A 21931-nucleotide genomic window follows, 5' to 3' on the forward strand; every position below is an offset into this window, starting at 1 on the left:
ATTTTCCTTGTTTGAGGTGACCAAATACTTATTTTCCACCCTGATTTACGAATAAATTCTTTACAAATCCTACCATGTGAATTCATGGATTTTTTTTTCACATTCTGTCTCTCACAGTTGAAGTGTACCTCTGGTGCAAATTACTGACCTCTTTCATCATTTTAAGTGGGGGAACTTGCACAATCGGTGGCTGACTAAATACTTTTTTGCCCCACTGTATGTCAGAATAAACCACACTGCACTGAAATATTAAAGATCCAGCTGCAAAGCAATGGAAATGCACAGCAGGAAAACTCTAAACGTAGAAACCACCTGAGAGTTTATCTCTAGAAATGTCTTTGATAACTGTTCACGAAGCTAACTGAAACTATGACACGTGCTAATGACAGTTCTCAGCTGAGCACATGTAAACGCCCTGCACAGTAGCATTTCAGAAGTGAACCCAGTTACACTTGGAAAGCATGACTGATAAGCTCATTAGCTAACAGGTCTGACCTACCAGCAGGTCTGAGGTTCCCAGACTATCCAGGCTCAGAGACTGTATCCTGGAGACGTGGACCCCCATTTCCCTGTGGATGCCTGAACACTCAATACAGGTCAGGATACCCAGGTTTGTAGACAGCCACCCAGGATCTACAGTAAGAGAGGTCAAGGTCAAAGGTCAAGGTCAAATTTATTTATATAGCACATTTCCAGATAGAAGATGCTGCACAAAGTGCTTAACAATATAAAAATGCCATTAAAAAGAAACGATGTAAAACAATAATAACAATATAAAACAACGATGGGACAATAAAAGAATTAAAACAATAACTAAAACTATTAAAATAAGATCAAAATGCTTGGGTCATAGTGTGTTAAAAGCCAGGGCATAAAAATGTGTCTTTAGTAGTGATTTCAATTGATCAAGTGTTTGTGGCGATCTAATATTTAGAGGAAGACTATTCCAGAGTCTGGGACCTGCCACAGAGAAGGCTCTATCACCACGAGATTTGAGATTAGTCCTTGGGATGGACAGCATTAATTTTGAGCTATACCTCATGGTTTTTCATGGAGCATTAACAGAAAGGAGCTCAGACAGGTAAGAAGGGGCTCGGGCATTAAGTGACTTAAAAACAAAAAGTAAAAGTTTAAATTGGATCCTGTAGGAGACAGGAAGCCAGTGTAGAGAAGCTAAAACTGGGGTTATATGCTCTCTCCGGTTGGTACCAGTTAGCAGGCGAGCAGCTGCATTTTGGACCATCTGAAGACGATGAATGGAGGCCTGGTTGAGACCAAAATACAATTAATTGCAGTAGTCCAATCTGCAAGTAAGGAAACGGTGAATGGCACGTTCAAAGATATTAGCTGGGAGGTATGGCTTTACCTTGGCTAGCTGTCTAAACTGAAAGAAGCAGGACTGGACTACTGCACTCACCTGCTTATTCAATTTAAAAGAACCATCAATGTAGACACTGAGGTTTTTTACATGTGTTTTACAGGAGGAGGAAAGGGGGCCCAGAGTGCCATCGATGTGATTATTGACAAAGTTGCCAAAAATGACAACTTCAGTTTTATTTTCATTTAGCGAGAGAGCTCACCCGAATACTTCCTGCAGATTTTTTCACATTAAAAGCCTACCTTGGCACAAACCACCTGATTGTAGAAATACAGACTGCTAATAAGAAATTATATAACATTTAGCTGATAAATATTAAATACAAGCTTGGAATTAAACTAAGCTATTCATTCAACTGTCTTATTTGCCACAAAATAATCTTTCAGCTATTTACTTGATTAAATATGACACAATTAATCCAGTAATCTCTTCGGCATAACATCTAGTGTACTTTGTTGGTTTGATTACCTGGTGCGCCGCAGTCACAGCAGTTGTTGTTTCCCGGCATCCGTTTGATGTCATCGGTGATGGCTCGGGTCAGATCCTCCACGCTGCTCTCACTCCCTCCTCCCCCTTTTCTTCCCCCGTCCAGAGCCATACTCAGAGCCTCCTGCTTGCTGTTAGTGAGCACCGACATCCAGCTGAAAACAAACAACACTTCTTAATAATGCGTTCTCATTTTTAGAGCCAAGATTATGTGAGCACCACAAGAAAAGAGTAGTCCGACAATTTACCACCATTACTATATTAAAAACACACACGGCCGCTGACATCTCAGTCCAACCTCTCTATGACAGCGTTTCAAGAGACATGCATCTCACTTCTTTAGGTGCAAAGTTTGTAGAGCAACAAAGGAAACTCCTCTTCTGTCTAACTAAACATTTTCAGACTTGTAATGTTAAGTGTCTAGTGTCACATGTGCAATCATACTGCCCAAGACCTGCAGAAACATAACTCATACTGTACGTGTAAACTTGGCAGAGTGGCCCATTAACAACCTGCCCGAAGAAAGTTTTACTTACGCCACACACTCAGCTTCATCTTCAGCCAGGAAGTGGTAGGTCCGATTATCTGCAGGAAAAAGTGTTTCTTATACTTACGGAGACGTATTTATACAGTACATAATACTGATTACATGCATTTAACTTAAATTTATATTTGGATACATACAGTTTTTATCTTGTGTTAAATTATGTACAACTTTAGTTTACATGTAGAATAGCATTTAAAAAATTTGTGACACTCTTACGAGAAATAAGGTCAAAGCATTTCTTATCCTCCACGCTGGGTTTAACCTGACAGGTGAGCAGGTTGAGTTTGGTGGGAGGTTTGTTCGGCTGAAAAGCAGAAAGAACACTGCTGATAAGATTCAGTTAATTTAAAAAAAAAAACATAGACAGCAAAGAGAACTAAGCCACACAGATTTTTCCTGCTGTTTTTATCTCTTTATACATTTATACACACGCACTCACAGTAGCATGCGCGATGGTCAGGTAACAGTTGTGAACTGAACATTTCCTCTTCTGCCACATTTTCCTCAACCTGTAACACAAACACAGTTTTAGTCCTTTTAGTGATCCTAATAGCACTGACCTAATAGCGTCTTAGTGCCCTCGCTCTGTAGCAACTTATCAATAAGGAAGACCACCCTATAGTTTTGGTGATTAGCAGATTGCCAGAGTAGCCCTTCATTAGCTTGAAACACATACTTGTCTACAGCAAATTAGTAACTGTCAAGGAATACACATTTTCCCTAACAAACTTTGGTCTCCAGTGGGTCGCCAACCAGTCGCATGTGTAACTGAGGCCTTAGAAAAGCATAAGTTTGAGGTACTCTCCCTTTAAACGTCCTTTCAGACCCGAAATCTACAGCCATGTTTTATATACAGTCTGTAGGTGCACACAGAGAGTTCTGTTCCCTGATTTTCACAATAAATGCAGCATCTTCCCCCATCCAACATAAATATTTTGGAAAACGTTGACCAGTCTGGAGGGAACAAATTACAAAGGCCGGTTTCTTACCATTCCATAATCCACACACACAAATGTAAGTACGAATCCAGCACATGTGCAATGTCGCTCCTTGTCAGTTCAATATCTATATCGCCAGTTCACAACAGCTGCCTCAAGGCACTTCATTTTGTAGGGTAAAGACGCCACAATATTAGAAAGAAAAGTGAGAATAAAAGAGTGCCTTAAGCTATGAGACACAAGCCTTTAAAAGGAGATGATGCAATGACCATGATTATATAACAACATTAAACCAACAGCTGCAGGCCGATGTTGGTTAAGTGTTCCAAGAACTATTCAAATTCAAACAGTCAGTAGCTCCAAAAAGCTTAAGGACACTCCATTAAGAGCACAAGTCAGATACATTTTTCTAAATGCGTTATTAATGTCGAGGAACAAATGTTGGTCAAGGTGAAGATATTTTTAACTATTTAACATTGTTTATATGAATTGCCCTATTTTATCAACACTTTGTTTTTAAAATTTAAATGATTTTTTAAAATAAATCAGTACTACCAATGCAGTTTGCACATTAAGAGTAATTGAGGCATTTAACTTAATTGCACTGCTTTGTAAATTTTTAAAAAGGCGTGCAGGTTATTTTATGTTGTGTGTTTACCCGTCACTCTTCTTGTAGAGGAATCCCGTTCTCTCCGTCCCGTACTGTTTGTCTCCCAGCAGCTGATGCATATTGTACACCTGCTTAGGTAAAGAGTCCTACACGCGCACACACATGTGCAGACACACATTCATTATTTTGCATGTCCAAACAGCGATATAACCCACATATGTGTCTGTGTCTCTGACCTGCTCCGTGTGGACGACCGGCCTCAGCTGATCTCTGAGTGTGCACAGCTGTCTCTTCTCCTCATCCTGACGTTGCTTCACCTGCACACACAAACAGCTCACCTGCAGAGCTCAGCTAATCCAGGATCACATGCTGCTGCCGCGCTTACACCGTCCAAATCTCACTCAGCAAATTTCCATTTTTAATTTTGGAGTAAATCATCACAAGTTTACTTCTCATGGTATATTACATATGTAGAGAGCTGGAGCTGATCAGTTACTGTATAAATGGATGAGTTTTGATCATGTGACTGCAGAGACAGGGCACAACCAAGTGGCAAAGTATAGTTCCTCAAGGCTGGCTCCAAAAGGAGAGTCAAAAAGAGAGTAAATCACTTAATTTCTTACTTCATGTAATGTCCCTCTCTATTCTGTATGTTGTATTCTTCATAATAATAATTTTTTAAAAGTAAATGACTTGATTTTAATCTCTGTGCAAATCATTAACAGTCTGCCAGCTGCACTTAAAGGCTGCTGCTAGTGTTGCTGCTGTTAGCACTTCCTGTACCGTGGTCAGGACTCCGTTGAGCTCATCCATGTACTGCTTCAGCCTCTGAGTGGTGGAAACACACTCCTGCAGGAAACTGAACACAAACATAAAGATGTAGTAAATCGCACCATTCCAGTTTACTGTATGTAGCTTTGCCAAAGCTGTGTTTGTGTGAGCTCCTACTTGTTGTGGCTATGGTAGTGTTTGATGAGGTTCTGCAGAAGGTCGACTCCTCGCTTCGTCTTTATCTCATTGACCCTAATTAGATACTGAGGAAAAAAGACAAGAAGCGATTGAAGGAAAGCTGCACATTTAAAAAAAAAATAAGAATGGAAATGAAGGGGAAGAGTCACTGACCTCACACATGCTCAGTTGGAAGGAGCGTCTCTCCTTCTCCAGCTCCTCCGCGATCTCTCCTCCGCTCACCTCACTCCTCACCATCCCATACTGCCGAGCTAACTCCCTCTTCTCCTTCTCCACCTGTTTACTGCACACACAGTTTAAAGACTTTCATTTAAAAATCTTCCTGCCCCTAATACAAACGTATTAAAGTTTCCAGTCTTAGATACTAGCAAATAAACATAAGTTGATTCAGTGTCACTCACAATCTGCTCTCATAATCCCTCCACGCTCTTTCAAAAGGCTTTTTCAGATCCTAGGAGACACAGAAGGAAACTAGAATTAGAATTATTAACCTTACTGAACACAAGCAGCAACGTCCTGAGGCTAAACCGTAAAAAAAGACTACAAAGATTCATTTTTTTTGACTGAACTCTGGTGTAATGTTGACAGAAACACTGGCCAGAGGCTCGTGACTGTTATAGTTCATACGAGTTATTTAGGTGGTATGAATGCACTAAGCAAAGATGAATTTCCTCACCCCCTTCACCTCCCTCAGGTCTCCTTTAACCAGAGAGTCCAAGAAGAAGTTGATGTTGTGGAGCATGCTCTTTAGCTGAACAAAGAGAAACATAAGTTATCTAAAGGGAAAAACACATACTGCTCAAAGCCATCATGTGTAACACTATGAACTGCTTAACACGAAAAACATTAAGACAGTTTAGGTGATTATGACTTTGACAGAGAGCACAAAACCATATGACACAAGGATTGTGTCACGAGCTCACTACTGTCTACTGCCGTCCAGATGTATAGTAATTAGAACTACAGTTTGGTCTTAAGTTAGGTCCTTAATCGGACAGTGACAGTAATGTTGCTTCTGTACACCAACACAGTGGATTTAAGTAAAGCAATCAAAATATGAGTACCTCATTTTCAAACCCCAGAATAACTGGACAATAAATGATAATAAAATACACTCGCCATAACACATAACCAAAAAGTCTGTATTTAATTATGTAGCTGATGCTGGTCAGTCAGTCATTTTGCAAATGAACTCATTATGCGCTCCTCTGCATGGGGCTTTCTGTAAAGGAAGGAGGCAGATATTTTCAAACTAGAGCAAAGACTAATTTTAAGGGTTTTTTCGAACTGAAGTTACAGATTTTTAAGTAGAAACTCATCAGCTGGAGGTGTTTTGTTGCTATCACTCACCAGGTTTTTCATGGGAGAGAGGAGCTCTTTGGAAAAGTCCGCCAGGCGGCAGAAGGCGGAGCCAACCTCCGTCTCTCCGTTTGAGTGACAGTTGACCGACAGCTTCTCCATCGCGTTAATGTACTGCTCCAAATGAGACACGTGTTCTGACACAGAAATGCTGTTAGTAAAGGGAACAATACGGGGATGTGCATGTGTGTGTGTGTGTGTGTGTATATATATTTTGGGGTGTGTACCTTGACCTGATGTGTATTTGGCTTTTGCAGCTTTCTTCATCTTCTGTAGCACCAACCTGTCGCTGTCCAGAACCTGGAAAAAAAAACAAAAAAAACATACACACATTAATAAAGAGTGTGTGGACCTGCAGTGTGTGCATGTGTGTGTACATGTGCATGAAGGGGAGGTGGTAGTAATTCACCTGCTGACTCAACACACAGAGGACAAACTTGATGATATCGCTTGATGACAGCAACGTTCCTGTGTGAGAACCATCGTCTGATCACTAAAAATCTCCACATGAAACTCCACAGTGAAGCTCTTCTCCCCATTCTGAGAAGATTTTAATTTTTTACCTTCGGCAGGTTAACAGGTTAATAGTTTGTATAACAATTTCTACATGATTATTCCTGAATGTGTCAGACCATATATTAAATCCACATTACTGCAAAGGGAAGGCGACCATTCGTAGGACTCTAATGTCACTTGGAAGAGAAAGATGGTGGCTGCCAGTTTTCATGCGCTGCTGCTTCTTATTGATTATTAAGTACTTTTTTTTTGACACTATAACTTGAGTGTGGAAATGATGATTGATGGTTGTTATTATTGCAGTTGGAAATGTTAGGGTTGAAAATACTGTGTTACGTCAATAAACCACCAAAAATGTCAAATTTTACCATTTATTTTTTTCACATTCATCTTTCAAAGGTGTACTTATGACCTAGATGTTGACATAAATGCCATTAAAATGAAAGAAAAGTGATAATTATGCAAAAAAATATGACAGGAACAAAACAAATGACCCTTTCTGCAGCAGATTTTGGGGTATTCATAGCATTAATAATATGCTCTACTTTATTGTCAAACAGTGAAATAACATTTATCTATGCCTGTTGGGAATTTATCTTTGGACAAGCTTGGACTGTCTATATGTTGCTTATTATTCGTGGCTTTAAAACTTTCCACACATAGAATAAATGTCACTATAAACAGGTGGTATGCCACCATATGGGTGTTTATTCTAAAAAAAAAAATTGATAAATAATTAGAAATTATAAAATTAAATCTGTAATTTACAGTTTTTCAGCCTCCTTTGAATGCAGCACCAGTGTGCAAGCTAGAACATCCTTTAAATAATTATCCCTCTGGCCCCTTCTCGTTATCATCAAATAACCATAGCTGTGAATGATTAATCTGTTGCCATGGTAACATATGCCAACACTGTTGGGGGTACATGTTTGGGGCAGAAGGGCAGTGTTTTTGAGGCCAGGCTCGGGGTCAGTAGCTCCACTGTTGAGGGAATTGTGCTGCCTGCTGGCTTGAGGGGCATCCCCATTCAAGCTCTCAGACCTCACACAGTAGCAGAGCAAATTTACAAACTGTTTAAGACCTTTAGTAGATTAGGTCTAAAGTTAGAACATTTTATAATCACTTTAACATCAAGAAATTACTTCTGTATATGTAAATATTTAAAGGGCTTCAGTCCATTGAGTCTACGGATGAAGGGTCCAAAATGTTTGCAAATATGCATGCAAAGGGAGGTTTAGTCAAAACTCGGATGTAAACATTTCATGATTTTGTGCCGCGTTTCCTTCTGAAATCCTGCAAGCACACTGTAAACTATAAGGGTGATATGAAAGTCGTGGCAGACAAATGGAAAAGAAACTGCTGTTACTGCAGAATGGTATTTTAGTCAAACTTCGTAGTGAGATACAGTCTGTTTTTTGTTTTAATTCAAGGATGTTCTGAAAGGCTGTAAACAACATATCTGCAAATATAAGATGAGTAGTAGTTAAGGAACAGCTTTGTGCTAATTAGCCATGCTACCAATCTGCTGATCTAAAGAACCATTTGCACCCCTTGTGTTTTGACAAATTTTGCATAGCATGATTCTGTGTCTTCCTCCAAAAACTCAAAGTGTCAGCAACACTGATTGTGAATGAAGTACAAAAGCTGGACTTACTTCAGTGACTGAAGCTTTTATCTAACAGAAATGATCACATTTCTTCACCAATAAGCATGTTAGCTCAAAGGGCGATTGACAGTAAATAAGAAGATTCATGTTTTTGATTAATAAATAAAACATGGAAGATGTAGCTCTAGTATAGTCATTAAAAACAATGCACGAATTTAGCAAACAGTTGAGTAGATTGCTTTTTGATAAGGAATTTGATACTTTCCTCAAAGTACAGTAATACACAAATGCATTACTTTTTCTGTACGCAGTAACTAAGAATATATCTGAACTAGTAAAAATGATTGTCACCTGTCAAAACACTGCCCAGTTTACACAGCTTTTGTCTACAGCGGCTTTGATCTCAATATAATGGCGACAAGCTCAATCACTGCTGTTAAAATAAAACAGCTGAAGGGGTTTGGGCAATTTGACCAGGATGCCTTCCTGGAGATTTGTGCATCTCATTTGGCTTGGGAATGCTTCAGTATGATCCTTGAAAACAGCTGGAGGCAGTGGTGGTGGTGAAGGAGGTGCGGGCATACAAACTGTATGAGGCCTGCATTGTACTCCTATAGAACCAAGTGTTGAGCTGGTGGTCAATGTCATGAAACCCAGTCATGACAGTCAAAAGCTTCTTGCAATAGCATTATATAGAGGTAACATTTTCTGCAACTTCTTTCATAAATGGCCCTGAAATTTAGTGAAAATAATGAAACATCTGCACAGCAGCGAGAGTTCTGGAGCCGCTCAATGGATAATATTTTGTAAACCATAATGTTGTCAGACCTGTGACTAAACAAATGTTAAAAGACATATCGAGGTAAAACAGTCCAACCATCAGAACTGTGTGTTATAATGTGGATTAGTCTGTTTAACAAGAGTGTGGTGAGTCTTTGTTTGTGTCAAAAGGTTGGGATAAGTAGCACAGACATTTAAATGAAATTGTGAATAGCAAGCTGAAAAGCCAACAACACTAAGCACCAGGGGTCATCGTTAGTTAATGGAAACCCATCAATGGCAATAAATTCATAGTGCATAACCTCATGAATCACGATCGCGGCTCAAGAGTTGGGAGTTCGCCTTGTAATTGGAAGGTTGCCGGTTCGAGCCCCGGCTTGGACAGTCTCGGTCGTTGTGTCCTTGGGCAAGACACTTCACCCGTTGCCTACTGGTGGTGGTCAGAGGGCCTGGTGGCGCCAGTGTCCGGCAGCCTCGCCTCTGTCAGTGCGCCCCAGGGTGGCTGTGGCTACAATGTAGCTTGCCATCACCAGTGTGTGAATGTGTGTGTGAATGTGTGTGTGAATGGGTGGATGACTGGATATGTAAAGCGCTTTGGGGTCCTTAGGGACTAGTAAAGCGCTATATAAATACAGGCCATTTACCATTTACGAAGAAATTGACCTGCACACTCCTGGTCGCACACTCCGTGTCGTAGTTCTTTGACCCAACTCTCTTCACAGCGATATAAAGGCTGTTACACTTTGACACACAAGTTGATACTTGCTCTCTTTGCAAGTTTGAGGTTTTAAAATGCATTAGTCAAAGCAGGACTACCAGGGAACCATCTAAACACAGCAGAAAGGCTGTGCTGTGCTTCACAAGGAGACAAATTTAAATCGGTTACATTTTTTTGGTACCAAGAAGAATTTTAAAAGGAATAAACTGTTTCATGCTTGCAGGCATTTATCATCTACAATAAGTATGTATAAACAATTAATGTGCAAAGGCCTTTATGATTTGTTAATCACATTCAAATAATATAAAAATGTTGTCATTTGTAGGAGACAGGGTTAAAAGGAAAAACTGTACATTACACACAAAGAGGGGTTGGTATGAAGGATTGATTGGGGGCCACAGCTGCTCATTTTCCCCCGGGGGACCCTGAGCACTTTAGTCCGGCCATGAATGTAGGCTAGAAGCCAAATAATCAATTTACCGTGTACGGATAATCTCATTCATCAGGTAGCCTACACCAGTCCTGTTGAATCTGCACGATAAGCATCTTCAGACTGCTACCACTACCTGCTACCCCTCCTCTGTCAGTACTGACCTCCTCCAGCAGGTAGACTGTGTTCCTGCAGCTGATCATCTTGGAGGTGAAAGAGGAGGTAGTGGGAGAGTTCCAGTCCTCCTGAACCTCCTGGACGAACTCTGATACCGACACACACTCCGGCATTGTGCTCCTGAGGCCGGTAAGGACCGGGAGAGAACCAGGACAGTCCGGAACTGACAGACCAGTTCCACACAAAAGACCGAGGACACCAAGCGCAACGTAGAGTCACCAACAACACACAAAAATTAAAAATACAGCTGAAACGAGTCCATCAGTGGTACGTCCAGACTCCCACAGTCCCGGTAAGAGAAACTAGCATCAACTGGCTGATTTTAAAAAAAGAAATGGGTAATTAAAGACCTGCTGGGTGATTCCTCCTTCGTCAGTGTGAGTGAACCGCAGCATCAGCTTCTTTTCTCCAAACAAAGGTGGCTAAACCCACCAGCAGATGAAAGCCCACCAGCCTCTCTGCACGAAACAACCAAAAGATTAAAACGCCGCCGGTTCACTGACGTCCTAAGATCGAGTCGGTCTCCGATAGAGCGTCTTCATTGAGAGAAAACCAGCAAACCCGCCCGTGTGTGGTCAGTGTGTGAACCCGCTGACAAAGAGCGGAGGAGAGGAGAGGAGAACCGGACCCGCCGGGCACCGGTTCCGGGCTCAGATGAGACAATAAAAGCGGCTTCTGCTCTCGGCTTTAGCCGCAGCTTCATGTCTTCTCGTCACAGATATTTCTTTTCCTGCTTTTGCTCCTTTATTTAAACCGCATGGAGAGGCGCGTTCACGGTGTACAGCGGCGGAGCCCTCTGTCGCGGCCGCGCGCACTGCTGACCGGGAGGAGTGTGAAACGCATGCTCCTCCAAATAAACCTCAGCTCGTTACACCTGCGTCCTCTCGTTGTTCGCTTAATTCACTCAAACGGAGTTACATTTCCACAAACGGCCATTTTTTTTAAAGTTAGTTCCAAAAGAAAAGGAACCATGAAAACAGGATTAGCTACTCAAAGACCCCACAATCTGAAAATCCATGTTTGTGCTTTTTTAGACTCGTTTTCAGTTAAAAAAAAAAAAAAAAAAAAATAGATTAAATTGGTTTCAGCCGGCAGGCTTAATTAGGACCAGCATGTAAACAAACTCAACAATAAATGCTGTCTGGTGTTTAGCGGCTAATACCTATCCAAAGACTTCATGCATATATATATATATATATATATATATATATATATATATATATATATATATATATATTTAATTTTGGGTTGATAGTTTTATTTTCTTCTTTAGCAAACCAACCCAAAAAATCTTTATAAAAAATAATTCAAAAAAACTTCACGTTTTTTGAGCATTTAGCCAGTGAAAAACCGATGCGATACCAAGGTTCAGTTGTTGTCTAATGACGTAAGTAAATGTCATCTTATTCGCTGATATACTGTTATCAGACAGATGTTGGTATCTGCTGATATTGGATCTGTTGCACCAGTGGATCCATAGAGTGTATACAGGCATGTTAAAAGTTAAGGTCCATTGGACTCGCTCCAGTTCTGTGAACGACCCATAATTTAGCAGCAATAACTTGAAGTTTTCTGTATGACTTTATCGGTCTTTCTTGTTGTGCAGGAACTTTGGTCCACTCTTCTTTACACGGTCGCCTCAGTTCACTGACGTGAACTACCAATTATTCGTATCGACTGAGCCTCTTATTCGTCTTCTGACATAATTTCCTTTGTAGTGTCTGAGGCAAAAAGCCAAAGTTTGTCTTGGCATCAACCATCATTATCATAGTTTTAGGGGAAACAATCAGAGCAAACCGCTATAAACAAGCTACTTCCAACTTCCTGTTGTTCTGACAGAAGATAAGAATGAAGTCTGACAGCTGAGTGCAGCGTATTACTTAAATACCCCTAACAAAGAGGAAACATCCAAAGTTCTTTGATGCCTGTTTTAGATATGGGATAATAAAATGTCCCACTGTTAAAGTTAGGTGTGATATTGAGCCTTTTTCCAAGAAAATATGATAGTCAAACTAGAAAACAGTACATCTTTTTAAATGAAGATGTAGCAAAATTCTCCTACACCAGACTAAATGTGTCGTTATGACAGAAATGATGTGTGCTCTATAACTTCAGTGCAAGAACTTCTACACAGAGGCAGCCCCATTTCTGTCCCTGCAGTTCAAATCCCAGCCAATTAATTTTGAATGACTTAATCTAATTTCACAACTTATTTGCGAAGGGAAGAAACTGTGGTTTTAATTCTGCATAACCACAGTGAGTAGAGACGTGGCATCTCACTTCATAATTATGTTGTTTCTCACCTTTCTACAGAATTAAAAAACTTGAATTTTCTGCTGTGATAGCTGTTAATAGGCACAATGACAGAAGATAGAGAAATTACTTAAGCAGAGATCAGAAATCAGCACTGACAAATCCTTACCACATTGTCTTAGCTGTCTATAGAGTCAAATATTTTGGAAAAATATCTGGAGAACCAAGTATTAAATTCCTGAACTGCAGATTCAGCTTTTATGGGTTTTTTTTTTTTTTTACCTTATTTGGGTGATCTGCCAAGAGCAAAAACAGGAAGTGGCAGATACACTTAAAAATGTATCAAAGTCAAAAGTTTACAGCGCAACCCAAATACACTAACATTCACGAAATTAACTTTCCTGTTGGTGATTTCCTTCAGCATTATTGCAGCTTTAAATCTTTTTCTTCTATTACGTTATGTAGAAGGCCCAATGTATGAGACCACTATTACACAGCATGCTGTATGTTCTGTGTATATAGGACTACATTGCATGTATTACTTGTATAGTAGATGCTGGATGCCGATGTAGCAGCAATTATACTCTGTGCCATTGTCTTTGACATAAACAGATTGCTTAATGCAGCACAGAAATAGAACCATCCGTTATGTAAGGAATCTATTGTAGCTGACATTCAATTCAGATTGTTTTGGTGCAAATTGCTTTGTCTTTCAGTTACTGAGAAATCGTATAGCTCTCAGTGCTGCTGTGACGCTGATCCCACTACAATTAGCACACCAAATTTGTGCATAAAAGAAGCCAGAAAAACTGCCAAATTGGATAGAATTAAAAGCAAATTAAAGTTAATCTCCTTCACTGGGACTCTGCAGGTTTCGTTTGATCATTTGGTGGAACTTTCAGGTCTAACCTTAAACCTGTTAATTCTGACAGCAAGCAGGAGTTACATAGAAGTAAATGTAAAAGTAAAAGATCCTTGGTGTCATGAATGCGCGCTGTTATTAAATCCTTTCCTGATCAGTTTGTTGTGTCATTGAATGCATGTTCATTTTGTAAAAGAGGGTTCCTATCAGTGTCCAGCATGACAATAATGCAGGGTATCTTTAAGGGCAGCACCACCATATGAATGACAGGTTGCTACATGCGGCTTCTATTGGTTTCTTAGTCAGGTCCATCTGCATTCATGATCAAAGTTAAGATGACAATGGAGAAAATACTCTGATCGAGAACTTTGAAAATAGGAGTAACTTTCACTATATTTAGATTTAAGAACCCAGTGTCCAGGCGGATCTATTTGCAAAAATAACTTATAGTATTTATAATTTATTTTAATTGGTATATAATCCCTGGAAAATAAGAACTTTTGCAGCTTTATTGGCTTCAAATATGCCCCACAGCAAGAATGGGAACTATTTCATGGAGTATGATTGTTGCATCTGTCTGCAGTCTGTGACTTCACTGCTAAATGCCAGAAGGTTATGTACTTATTTGACTTACCTTCAAATTATAACACCAATATAAACCTAACTATGCATAATACACAATATTAGACATATTACAATGAATAGAAAAGTGTTTTATTTTAACATACATACTTATTTGTTACATCAGGTTTCCGCAATTTTACAGTTCATAAAATACATGTAAATAATAGGGGTGCAACGATACACAAAATTCACGGTTCGGTTTGATACTTTGGTGTCAGGGTTCAATATTTTTTCGAAACAAAAAAATGTTCATGCCTTTTTAATTTGTCATTTATTAAAATTATAAATATATATTTTAACTCAAAAGTACCGTTTTTAAATTTAATGTTGCTGAAACAACAAAGTAATAAAAATAAATCTATCTGATCAAGGAATCACTCATCTTTGGAAAAGAGAGTTTATTACAGAGAAATGGCTCTTTCCAAAATAAAAGCTATACTATACGCTTCTTCTGGGCTATATTCTTAGCAGCATATTAAACATATCAGGTCCCCATATGGAGAATCATGTGCTAACTGCTGTCTAAATGACTCAGGTAAAGTTTGTAGCATGCGTGCTTGTTGTTTTTATCTGCTTCCACTTGTCTTTGCACTAGGAGGATGTCGGAGTAAATGTGCAGTCATATTCCTTGTGTTCCCACTAGTGCTGTCAGCGTTAATCTCGTTAAAATGACGTTAACGCCACCACACGGCAAATCTCCGTTAACGAGCTAACTGCGCTAACGCACTAGTTCCCACCAATGTAGAGCATTGCGTGGCACATCCGACATACCGTTTTACTTTTGTCCATGAGGCGCTTACCTTCAGGGTCATACATCACATGAAAACCAAAATAGTTCCAAACGCCAGATCTGAATGAGGGTGGGGGAGGTTCAAATTGCCATGTTGCAACTAGCTTAGCTTCTACCTTGCTAGCTTGCCCTGCGCTCAGTGAATCTGCATTCGACTACTCCGCCTAGGCTGCACTGTCAAGCGCAGATCCACTGAGCGCTCAACACAGACAGCATCGTCAGAAGAAAAGTTGATAAAATAAATTAAAAATTTGTATTGTTCGATACACATGCGTACTGAACCGAAAGCACTGTATCGAACAGTTCAATATTGATAGGAGTATTGTTGCACCCCTAGTAAATAAGATCAGTGTGGTTTCAAACTGAGGAAAGAGATTTAATTTCCTCTGAGGATGGATTCATCCAAATGTAAAACATTTCTTTGATTATGTAGTGCAGTCAGGATAAATACATTAAATCACCTGTTATACAGATTAGGTACACAGAAGTGAGGAATAAAAAGGATGCTGGGCCAGGTCAGGTCAACAACCAGCCATCCATTTCTTTACCCCTTGATGATGAGAGAGCTGATTTGCTGTGGCATTGTGTAGACAATGAGGACGATGAAAAGCGTGAGGATGGTGATGATAACCAGAGCAATGATATACTTCTTGTATTTCTTCCAGATGAGGAAGACGAAGGTCTTCATCGGGTTGACGAACCAGGCGAAGCTGGTGGTGGGACGACTGGAGAGACAACAGAAGACAGTTTATATGTGTTCACGCCTTGGCTGTGGAAGCCTACAGGCTGGGTCACACCAAATTCAAAACATCAGTGTTTTACCACAAAATAAACTTTCCCTGCTAGTGACCAGAAACGACAGGATTACAAAATTAGTACATCAAAGAAACAGATCAGGCTGAGCAGTTTGGAGACAAAGGTAGAGAGACGAGACTGAGATGGTTTGGACATGTGTAAAGGAGGGAGAGTGGATATACTTGATAAAGGATGTTCAATATGGAGCTGCCAAGCAGGAGGAAAAGGAGAAGACTATAGAGAAGGTTCTTAGAGTAGTAAAAGAGGACATGCAGAGGATTAGCTGGAAAGAGGAAGATGCTGGAGACAGCGGGGATGGAGGCAAATGAGCTGCTGTAGCAACCACTAAAGAGATCAGTCAAAAAAAAAGAAAATGGTTTTAGTTACATTAATCAGGGAAATTTAGAGATGAAACAAAGGAAGTTAAAGACAGTTCTAAGAGAGTATTCAAGTGTATAAATATATTAACTTGAAAAAAAAAAAGAGTTGTAGTGTGTCTGTGGTAGTGCACGCAGTACTTTGGTTTGTCCAGAGGCTCTGGCTCCTTGCGTGCCCGACCCACAGGGTTGGCCTCCGCCTGCTCCAATGTCACCAGCTGAAGCTCCGCCTCCACTTTTCCCTTCATAGAGACAAGTTTGTGTTAAATAAAATTCATTTTCTTCATTTGCCGTTATAAACTCAAAGACCAGAAGGCCAAAAGTGGAAAAAAGCTTTTGCTGCTGCAGAATTAAAAACCCTGTTTAAATTTCTCTTCTTGTGCCAACAGACACAGATGTTCTGTAATTTAACTAAATATGTAGTTACTGCTTCTTGAACTTCTTTCTACACTAACAAGTGATTCAGATGGATTTTTGTACCATTAACAGGAAAGTGTTGCCCATGCTGTCAGTGTACTGGATGTCCTCCTCTCTCAACTGGCTCCTCTTGTCTTTGTTCTTCTTTTTCTTTTTGCGTCCCTTCTTTTTGGCTTCCTCCTTCTCCTTCTCCTCCCTCTCAAAGTCCTCGGCGGTCTTTGGACGAGTCAGGGGCCACCAGCCCTTCATCTTCTTGGCACGAAAGATCGAGAATCGAGGGCTGGCCCGATCCTTCGCCATCGAAATCGTACACTTACCGGATGACTTTGCCGGTCGCACCATGTCGCTGAGGCGCAACTCTATTGCACCTAGCAGATGAAACATAAAAGAGGAATGACTTGGTGGAAGAGTCGGAGGTAATGACTCTTTAATCTTGTGACACATTTTAAACAGTGGATGGAAAAATAACAGCTCAGCCGTGAGTTGAATAAAACTGAAATAACTATTACAGAAACATAAAAACATTCATTTGTTAATTGCCAAGATTGTTACTTTAGGGCATCTGTGGTATAAACCATACATTGGGTGGTGGTCTAATAATTATTTTAAGGGCTATTAAGCATTTCCTAATTGACAGTGTTGATAAGCCTGTGTGCCTCACCCAGGAAGTCATTGGCAGCAATGCGATCGTAGTCCCAGACCTGCAGAGCCAGAACAGCCGGCTGACGAAACTCTGACTCCTCCAGAGAGAAGATGGACTCCTTCTTCTTGTACACCACCTCTTTCTACAGAAGGAGAAGATGCATTTTTAACAAACATGATACGTCTCCAGTCATTTTCTAGTACCTCTACATAACTATGTGAAATAACTAACAGATAAAAACACATATTTCATGTATTGTGACACTGTTGGTTGTTTGTTTGTTTAATTGCTGTCTTAACTATAGAGAAACTCAGTAATATTTCTGGTCAGAAGCTCAAATGTTTACAAAAGCGATCACAGCAAACATCAGTTCTGTAAATACCCAACATGCTGTGCTCAGGCTGAGGCACTACCCCCTGAAATTTACATGGTAGACAGCTAAGTACATAAGGTGCAGAGTATACTACTAAGTACTGAGGCTCACTATGAGACATGCTAGCATCCACTAGAACCACAAGAAGATCAGCATCTCCGTCTAGTAGTTTTTTCTCTTCTTTGATCTCTTTTTTACCCTCACTCCAACTCCTCGTAGCAGATGACAGCCTTCACTCGATCCCCTGGGATTTCTTCTTGTTAGAAGGGAGTTTTTCCTCCCCACTCTTGCCAGGTCCTTCCTCATACATTTGGATACTTGGATCACTGAGGTTTGGTTATGTCATCTTCATGGATCTTTACCGTACAAAACAAATATCCTGGATATTTTTGTAATTTCATGCTTTATAAATAACTGAAGTTGTACTTTAATAATTTTTTTAAACTTAAATGCTTTTTCTGGGCAGCACCAAAGGAAAGAACATAAGAGTCAAGATGATTCATCTCCAGAGAAAGAGCGCATTTACTTATGTTTACTGATTCTGAAAAAGGAGTTTTCTGCTTTTCTATTTTATGTAAAGATTCAAGGATGATATTTTTTAACATTTTTATAGACTTATTAGTTATCTGGTTGTAGCCCTGGAGACATAAGAGCAAAGGCTAATTGATATTAAAAGGTCCAGACATCACCAAAATATGTGTGTACCTCAGTAGGAAGGTAGTCAAAGCGGAAAACAAATCTCCAGTTAAAGTTTCCTTCTCCAGTCAGAGAGTTGAAGTGAACATCAGTCTCCTGCTTGTCTCCTTCCAGTCCTTTTATCCAGCTGCACAGGGAATACAACAGAACAATGATCCCTAAAGGCTAAGCAGGAACACAGAGGTAAGCCCATCAAGATGTAGGCGTGATGACTGCGCAGACCAAGTTAGAGTGTGTGTGTGTGTGTGTGTCTAACCCTTTCACATAGATGTCAGAGGACGGGTCGCCTGTGAACGGGTTCACGTCATCCAGAAACACATCATCAGTGTTCCAGATGATCACACGCAGCTCGTATTGTTCAGGTAGGCGGGGCTTTATGTCAATGGGGGGCGGAGCTGGGATGTCAGTGGGAAACATGTCCACCCACATATGAAGATAGCCCTGCAACACACACACACACAGCTGAATATACTTATTTGCACCTGTAGCAGTGTGTTGTCCTTAATGCTGTGGTATGGTTACCTGTGGCAGTCCAGGATTGTCCTGGTTCATCAGAGACCGGATTTCCACGTGCTCAGGTACCAGAGGAACAACTCCAGCAATGAATTCGTTCATTTCACCCCAGCGGTGCAGCACACTCAGGGCTGCATGCTCCTGTATCTCTGCCTCCTCCTCTGGAGACCGCTGGTTCTTCTTCAGCAGGTCTAATAACAATAACAGCGGCAGCAGCAGTGTTGTTAGAGCTGTTATTACCATTACTGTTATTAGTATTATGAGAGCTGGAGGCTGCTGTATGAGACGAGCAGCAGAAATAAAAAATGATTATGGTGCCGTTTCAGAGCTGCTAGATGGAACAATATGATGTTGTACTGTATGTGATATTATGATTCATTTACAGATGTACAATTATGCACTGTTTACTTTGGCTTCAGAGTAAGCACTGCTTCACTTAGTACTAAAGTCTATTTAGATCTAGCTGAATCGCAGCCTACCTGTCTCTCCTTTTCTTTCTGTCTTACCTTCAGGTATCGCATCTGGTGGTACTTTGAAGATCTTGTTGAGGACTTTGACTTCAGATGGCCTGTACTCAGGAGACGGGATGCCGTACTTCCTGCAGTGCTCATTTAAGATAGTTGACGGCTTCTTTGCATCCCGCCACATATTGTAACCATCACTGGAGTGAGAAACAGCAGAGAGACAAAGCATATATACTCACCAGCCACTTCATCAAGTAGACATTGCTAGTACCAGTTTTGACCCTACTGTCAGAATTATATTAACACTTTAAACTTTAAATTTTTTTGAAAAAAATTATATTGGTGAGATTGTTGCAAAGCACCAATCACATGCATTCCAGGGTGAATACTTTATAGCAAAGATTCAACAAGGTACTGGAATTGTTCCTAAGGGATTTTGGCCCGTATTGATATGACAGTGTCACTCAGTTACTGCAGATTTGTCAGCTGCTCATCCATGATGTGAATCGTCTGTTCCATCTTATGCCAAAGGTGCTCATTTGGACTGTGGAGGCCATTTGAGTACTGAAGTTATTGTTATGTTTAAATGACAATGAGTGAGATACAATAAAATATAGTTTATACACAGTAAGAAGCAAAATAATGTTTTACGTGTCCAAGTTGTAGAATTAAATTTAAAGTGTCATTGTCCAGAGCCTTGAATGATTTGCGGTACTAACGTGTCGTAGTAAAGAGCCAGACCGCAGGAGGCTCTGTGGCTGCTGTAGAACCGGTTCTCCAGGTCAATCCGTGTCTCTCCGATACGGTCATCGGCCCCCACAAGATCGTGGTCCATGACTGTGATAACCAGCTCCGTCTCCAGTGGGAAAGACACTGTGAGTTCAAATACCCTGAGATACAGAGTCAGTAAGGCAGACAGACAGTAAGACATATAGGCAGGTAAACAAAGAATCAAATACAGCTAGACTGACACGCATCAAACAACTAGAGTTAAATAAAAACAACTTGAAGTTGTGCAATTTTATTCTTTGTTAACTTAAAATTTCCAACACAACTGGTCTGAGGAGACTTTGGTGCAAATGATTATGGGATGTCAGTCTCAGGCTTTTTTTAAGATTCAAGAACTTCAGACAAGTTCAATTAGACAATGTTACATATTATAGTAAAAAGAATAACCAATACTAACACTAACAGTAATAAAACAAGCAGTTCCACAAAAAAGCAAAAAATAAAAGATAAAACCATAATAACTACGGTACTGACTCTCCAAATACTGGATTGAGCTGTTTGGGGATGTATCGATCTTTGGTGTCCATATTCTGCTCTCCCACTTGGATCACGAGGTAAGGGTCTGCTTTACCATTTGGGTCTGTGGGAGCCAGGCTGGTGGCCTGCAGGCACCAAACACACAGCAGGAAATAAACATCAATTGGGTCCAAACAGATATCAACCTAGTGCAATGCAGCTGCAGGCAAGAATGTGAATTTGGTTATCTAATGCACAAAGCTGTTTGTGTAAGCAAGAAGGACCTTGACAATGTAGACTCGAACTAAGACTTTAACTGGTGAGTTTCTGGGGATTCCTTTGATGATCTGACAGCTGGTGTCTTCAGTGTCTTCTGGTTCAATCGGATAAACCAGGAAGGAACCCTAGGGAGAGAGAGAAGTACATAATAAACACTATTTACCAGAATAATACACAGACAGCTCTGTATACATTACCTTGTATTTTCCCATCAGCCTCGCCTCTTCATCCTCCTCATCATCCTCACCGCTTGCTCGACCTTTATACACAGGGAAAACCCGCAGCCAGTCCTGAAATTGACTGAATTCTGACTCCAGATCGCCTCCATACAGCTGAACACACACAAACACACAACACAGAGAGAAAAATGTGCCAAATCTGCTCTGTTGTTACTCATCGGCATCAAGGCTGCGGAAAAGACTCGACTCAGAAAATAGTCGCACCCAAAACAACTGAAGCTACAGTGCACCTGAGAAAAATAGCCATCCACATCCTGTTTTGGTAGGGACGGCAGAAGGGGCCAAATTTAAAAAGCTGGAGTACCAAGTTATCAGATGATTGTGGTAAGCTGCACACATAAAATCTGCAGGTACAGCAGACGGGTATCTTCCAACTAGTGCTAGACTACGAAAAGCAAAATTTATCTCACCAAAACTTGAGGTCAGTCTGCTTGGATGGACTGAATCACACAACAAGTCACATCACTTGTAAGGTAAATTCATTAAAAATTCTCTGTAAGGCAATCACCACCACCACAAATTTGATCCAGACCAGAGTTTAGTGGTCAGTGCAGAAGAGGTGAAGCCTTGCAGAATGATGCCAGCTACAGCTGCGCATGAATCACTCAAAGGGGCCTTTTCTGTAATAATGCATTGCTTTAAGCATTAATATAATGCAATCCCTTTGTTGTATTTGCAGTTATTTTAAAGGGCCAGATTATACCAAGATACTTTTAAACTGCCTGTAACATTGAGACATGTAATTTTTTATGCTAACAGTATTCTAACAATGACGTCTATGTGGATTGACTCACAACTTCTAGTACTTTCAACTGATTTAACATTTCTACCCAAATTTCACTTCAGG

The 21931-nt window shown here is 40.3% G+C and overlaps 2 protein-coding genes and 1 long non-coding RNA gene across 4 annotated transcripts in view; 1 reads left to right on the forward strand and 2 right to left on the reverse strand.

Annotated features, from left to right (window-relative positions):
• The window catches only part of unm_sa1614 (un-named sa1614), a 21771-nt gene extending 10214 nt beyond the window's left edge, over nucleotides 1–11557 (reverse strand). Inside the window, exons 1-15 of one of the 2 annotated variants that reach the window (XM_085159767.1) lie at nucleotides 10502–11554; nucleotides 6515–6587; nucleotides 6279–6424; nucleotides 5605–5679; nucleotides 5330–5379; nucleotides 5082–5211; nucleotides 4908–4993; nucleotides 4743–4818; nucleotides 4196–4276; nucleotides 4008–4105; nucleotides 2851–2920; nucleotides 2628–2715; nucleotides 2401–2449; nucleotides 1847–2019; nucleotides 500–633 (exon numbers count right to left, since the gene is read on the reverse strand). In XM_085159767.1, coding sequence (XP_085015893.1) covers nucleotides 500–633; nucleotides 1847–2019; nucleotides 2401–2449; nucleotides 2628–2715; nucleotides 2851–2920; nucleotides 4008–4105; nucleotides 4196–4276; nucleotides 4743–4818; nucleotides 4908–4993; nucleotides 5082–5211; nucleotides 5330–5379; nucleotides 5605–5679; nucleotides 6279–6424; nucleotides 6515–6587; nucleotides 10502–10627 — 1455 coding nt within the window. In that variant the 5' untranslated portion in view covers nucleotides 10628–11554. Of the gene's footprint in view, nucleotides 1–499; nucleotides 634–1846; nucleotides 2020–2400; nucleotides 2450–2627; nucleotides 2716–2850; nucleotides 2921–4007; nucleotides 4106–4195; nucleotides 4277–4742; nucleotides 4819–4907; nucleotides 4994–5081; nucleotides 5212–5329; nucleotides 5380–5604; nucleotides 5680–6278; nucleotides 6588–10501 lie in introns of both variants that reach the window. The other variant, XM_085159765.1, reaches the window with a different exon arrangement.
• Nucleotides 11558–11763: 206 nt separating this feature from the next.
• On the forward strand, nucleotides 11764–19482 carry LOC146518096 (uncharacterized). The gene is made up of 6 exons (XR_014874061.1): nucleotides 11764–11901; nucleotides 15709–15962; nucleotides 16838–17048; nucleotides 17298–18527; nucleotides 18613–18706; nucleotides 19370–19482. It is a non-coding gene; the product is annotated as an uncharacterized LOC146518096 (long non-coding RNA).
• Nucleotides 11825–21931, reverse strand: part of fer1l4 (fer-1 like family member 4) — a 49132-nt gene continuing 39025 nt past the window's right edge. Inside the window, exons 37-48 of the mRNA XM_085159269.1 lie at nucleotides 21043–21177; nucleotides 20851–20970; nucleotides 20585–20712; nucleotides 20041–20211; nucleotides 19364–19518; nucleotides 18867–19048; nucleotides 18601–18785; nucleotides 18354–18471; nucleotides 17294–17417; nucleotides 16696–17000; nucleotides 16357–16457; nucleotides 11825–15768 (exon numbers count right to left, since the gene is read on the reverse strand). Coding sequence (XP_085015395.1) covers nucleotides 15588–15768; nucleotides 16357–16457; nucleotides 16696–17000; nucleotides 17294–17417; nucleotides 18354–18471; nucleotides 18601–18785; nucleotides 18867–19048; nucleotides 19364–19518; nucleotides 20041–20211; nucleotides 20585–20712; nucleotides 20851–20970; nucleotides 21043–21177 — 1905 coding nt within the window. The 3' untranslated portion in view covers nucleotides 11825–15587. The remainder of the gene's footprint in view (nucleotides 15769–16356; nucleotides 16458–16695; nucleotides 17001–17293; nucleotides 17418–18353; nucleotides 18472–18600; nucleotides 18786–18866; nucleotides 19049–19363; nucleotides 19519–20040; nucleotides 20212–20584; nucleotides 20713–20850; nucleotides 20971–21042; nucleotides 21178–21931) is intronic.

The sequence above is a fragment of the Neolamprologus multifasciatus genome, chromosome 5 (assembly GCF_963576455.1).
Source record: "Neolamprologus multifasciatus chromosome 5, fNeoMul1.2, whole genome shotgun sequence".
NCBI classification, from domain to species: domain Eukaryota; kingdom Metazoa; phylum Chordata; class Actinopteri; order Cichliformes; family Cichlidae; genus Neolamprologus; species Neolamprologus multifasciatus.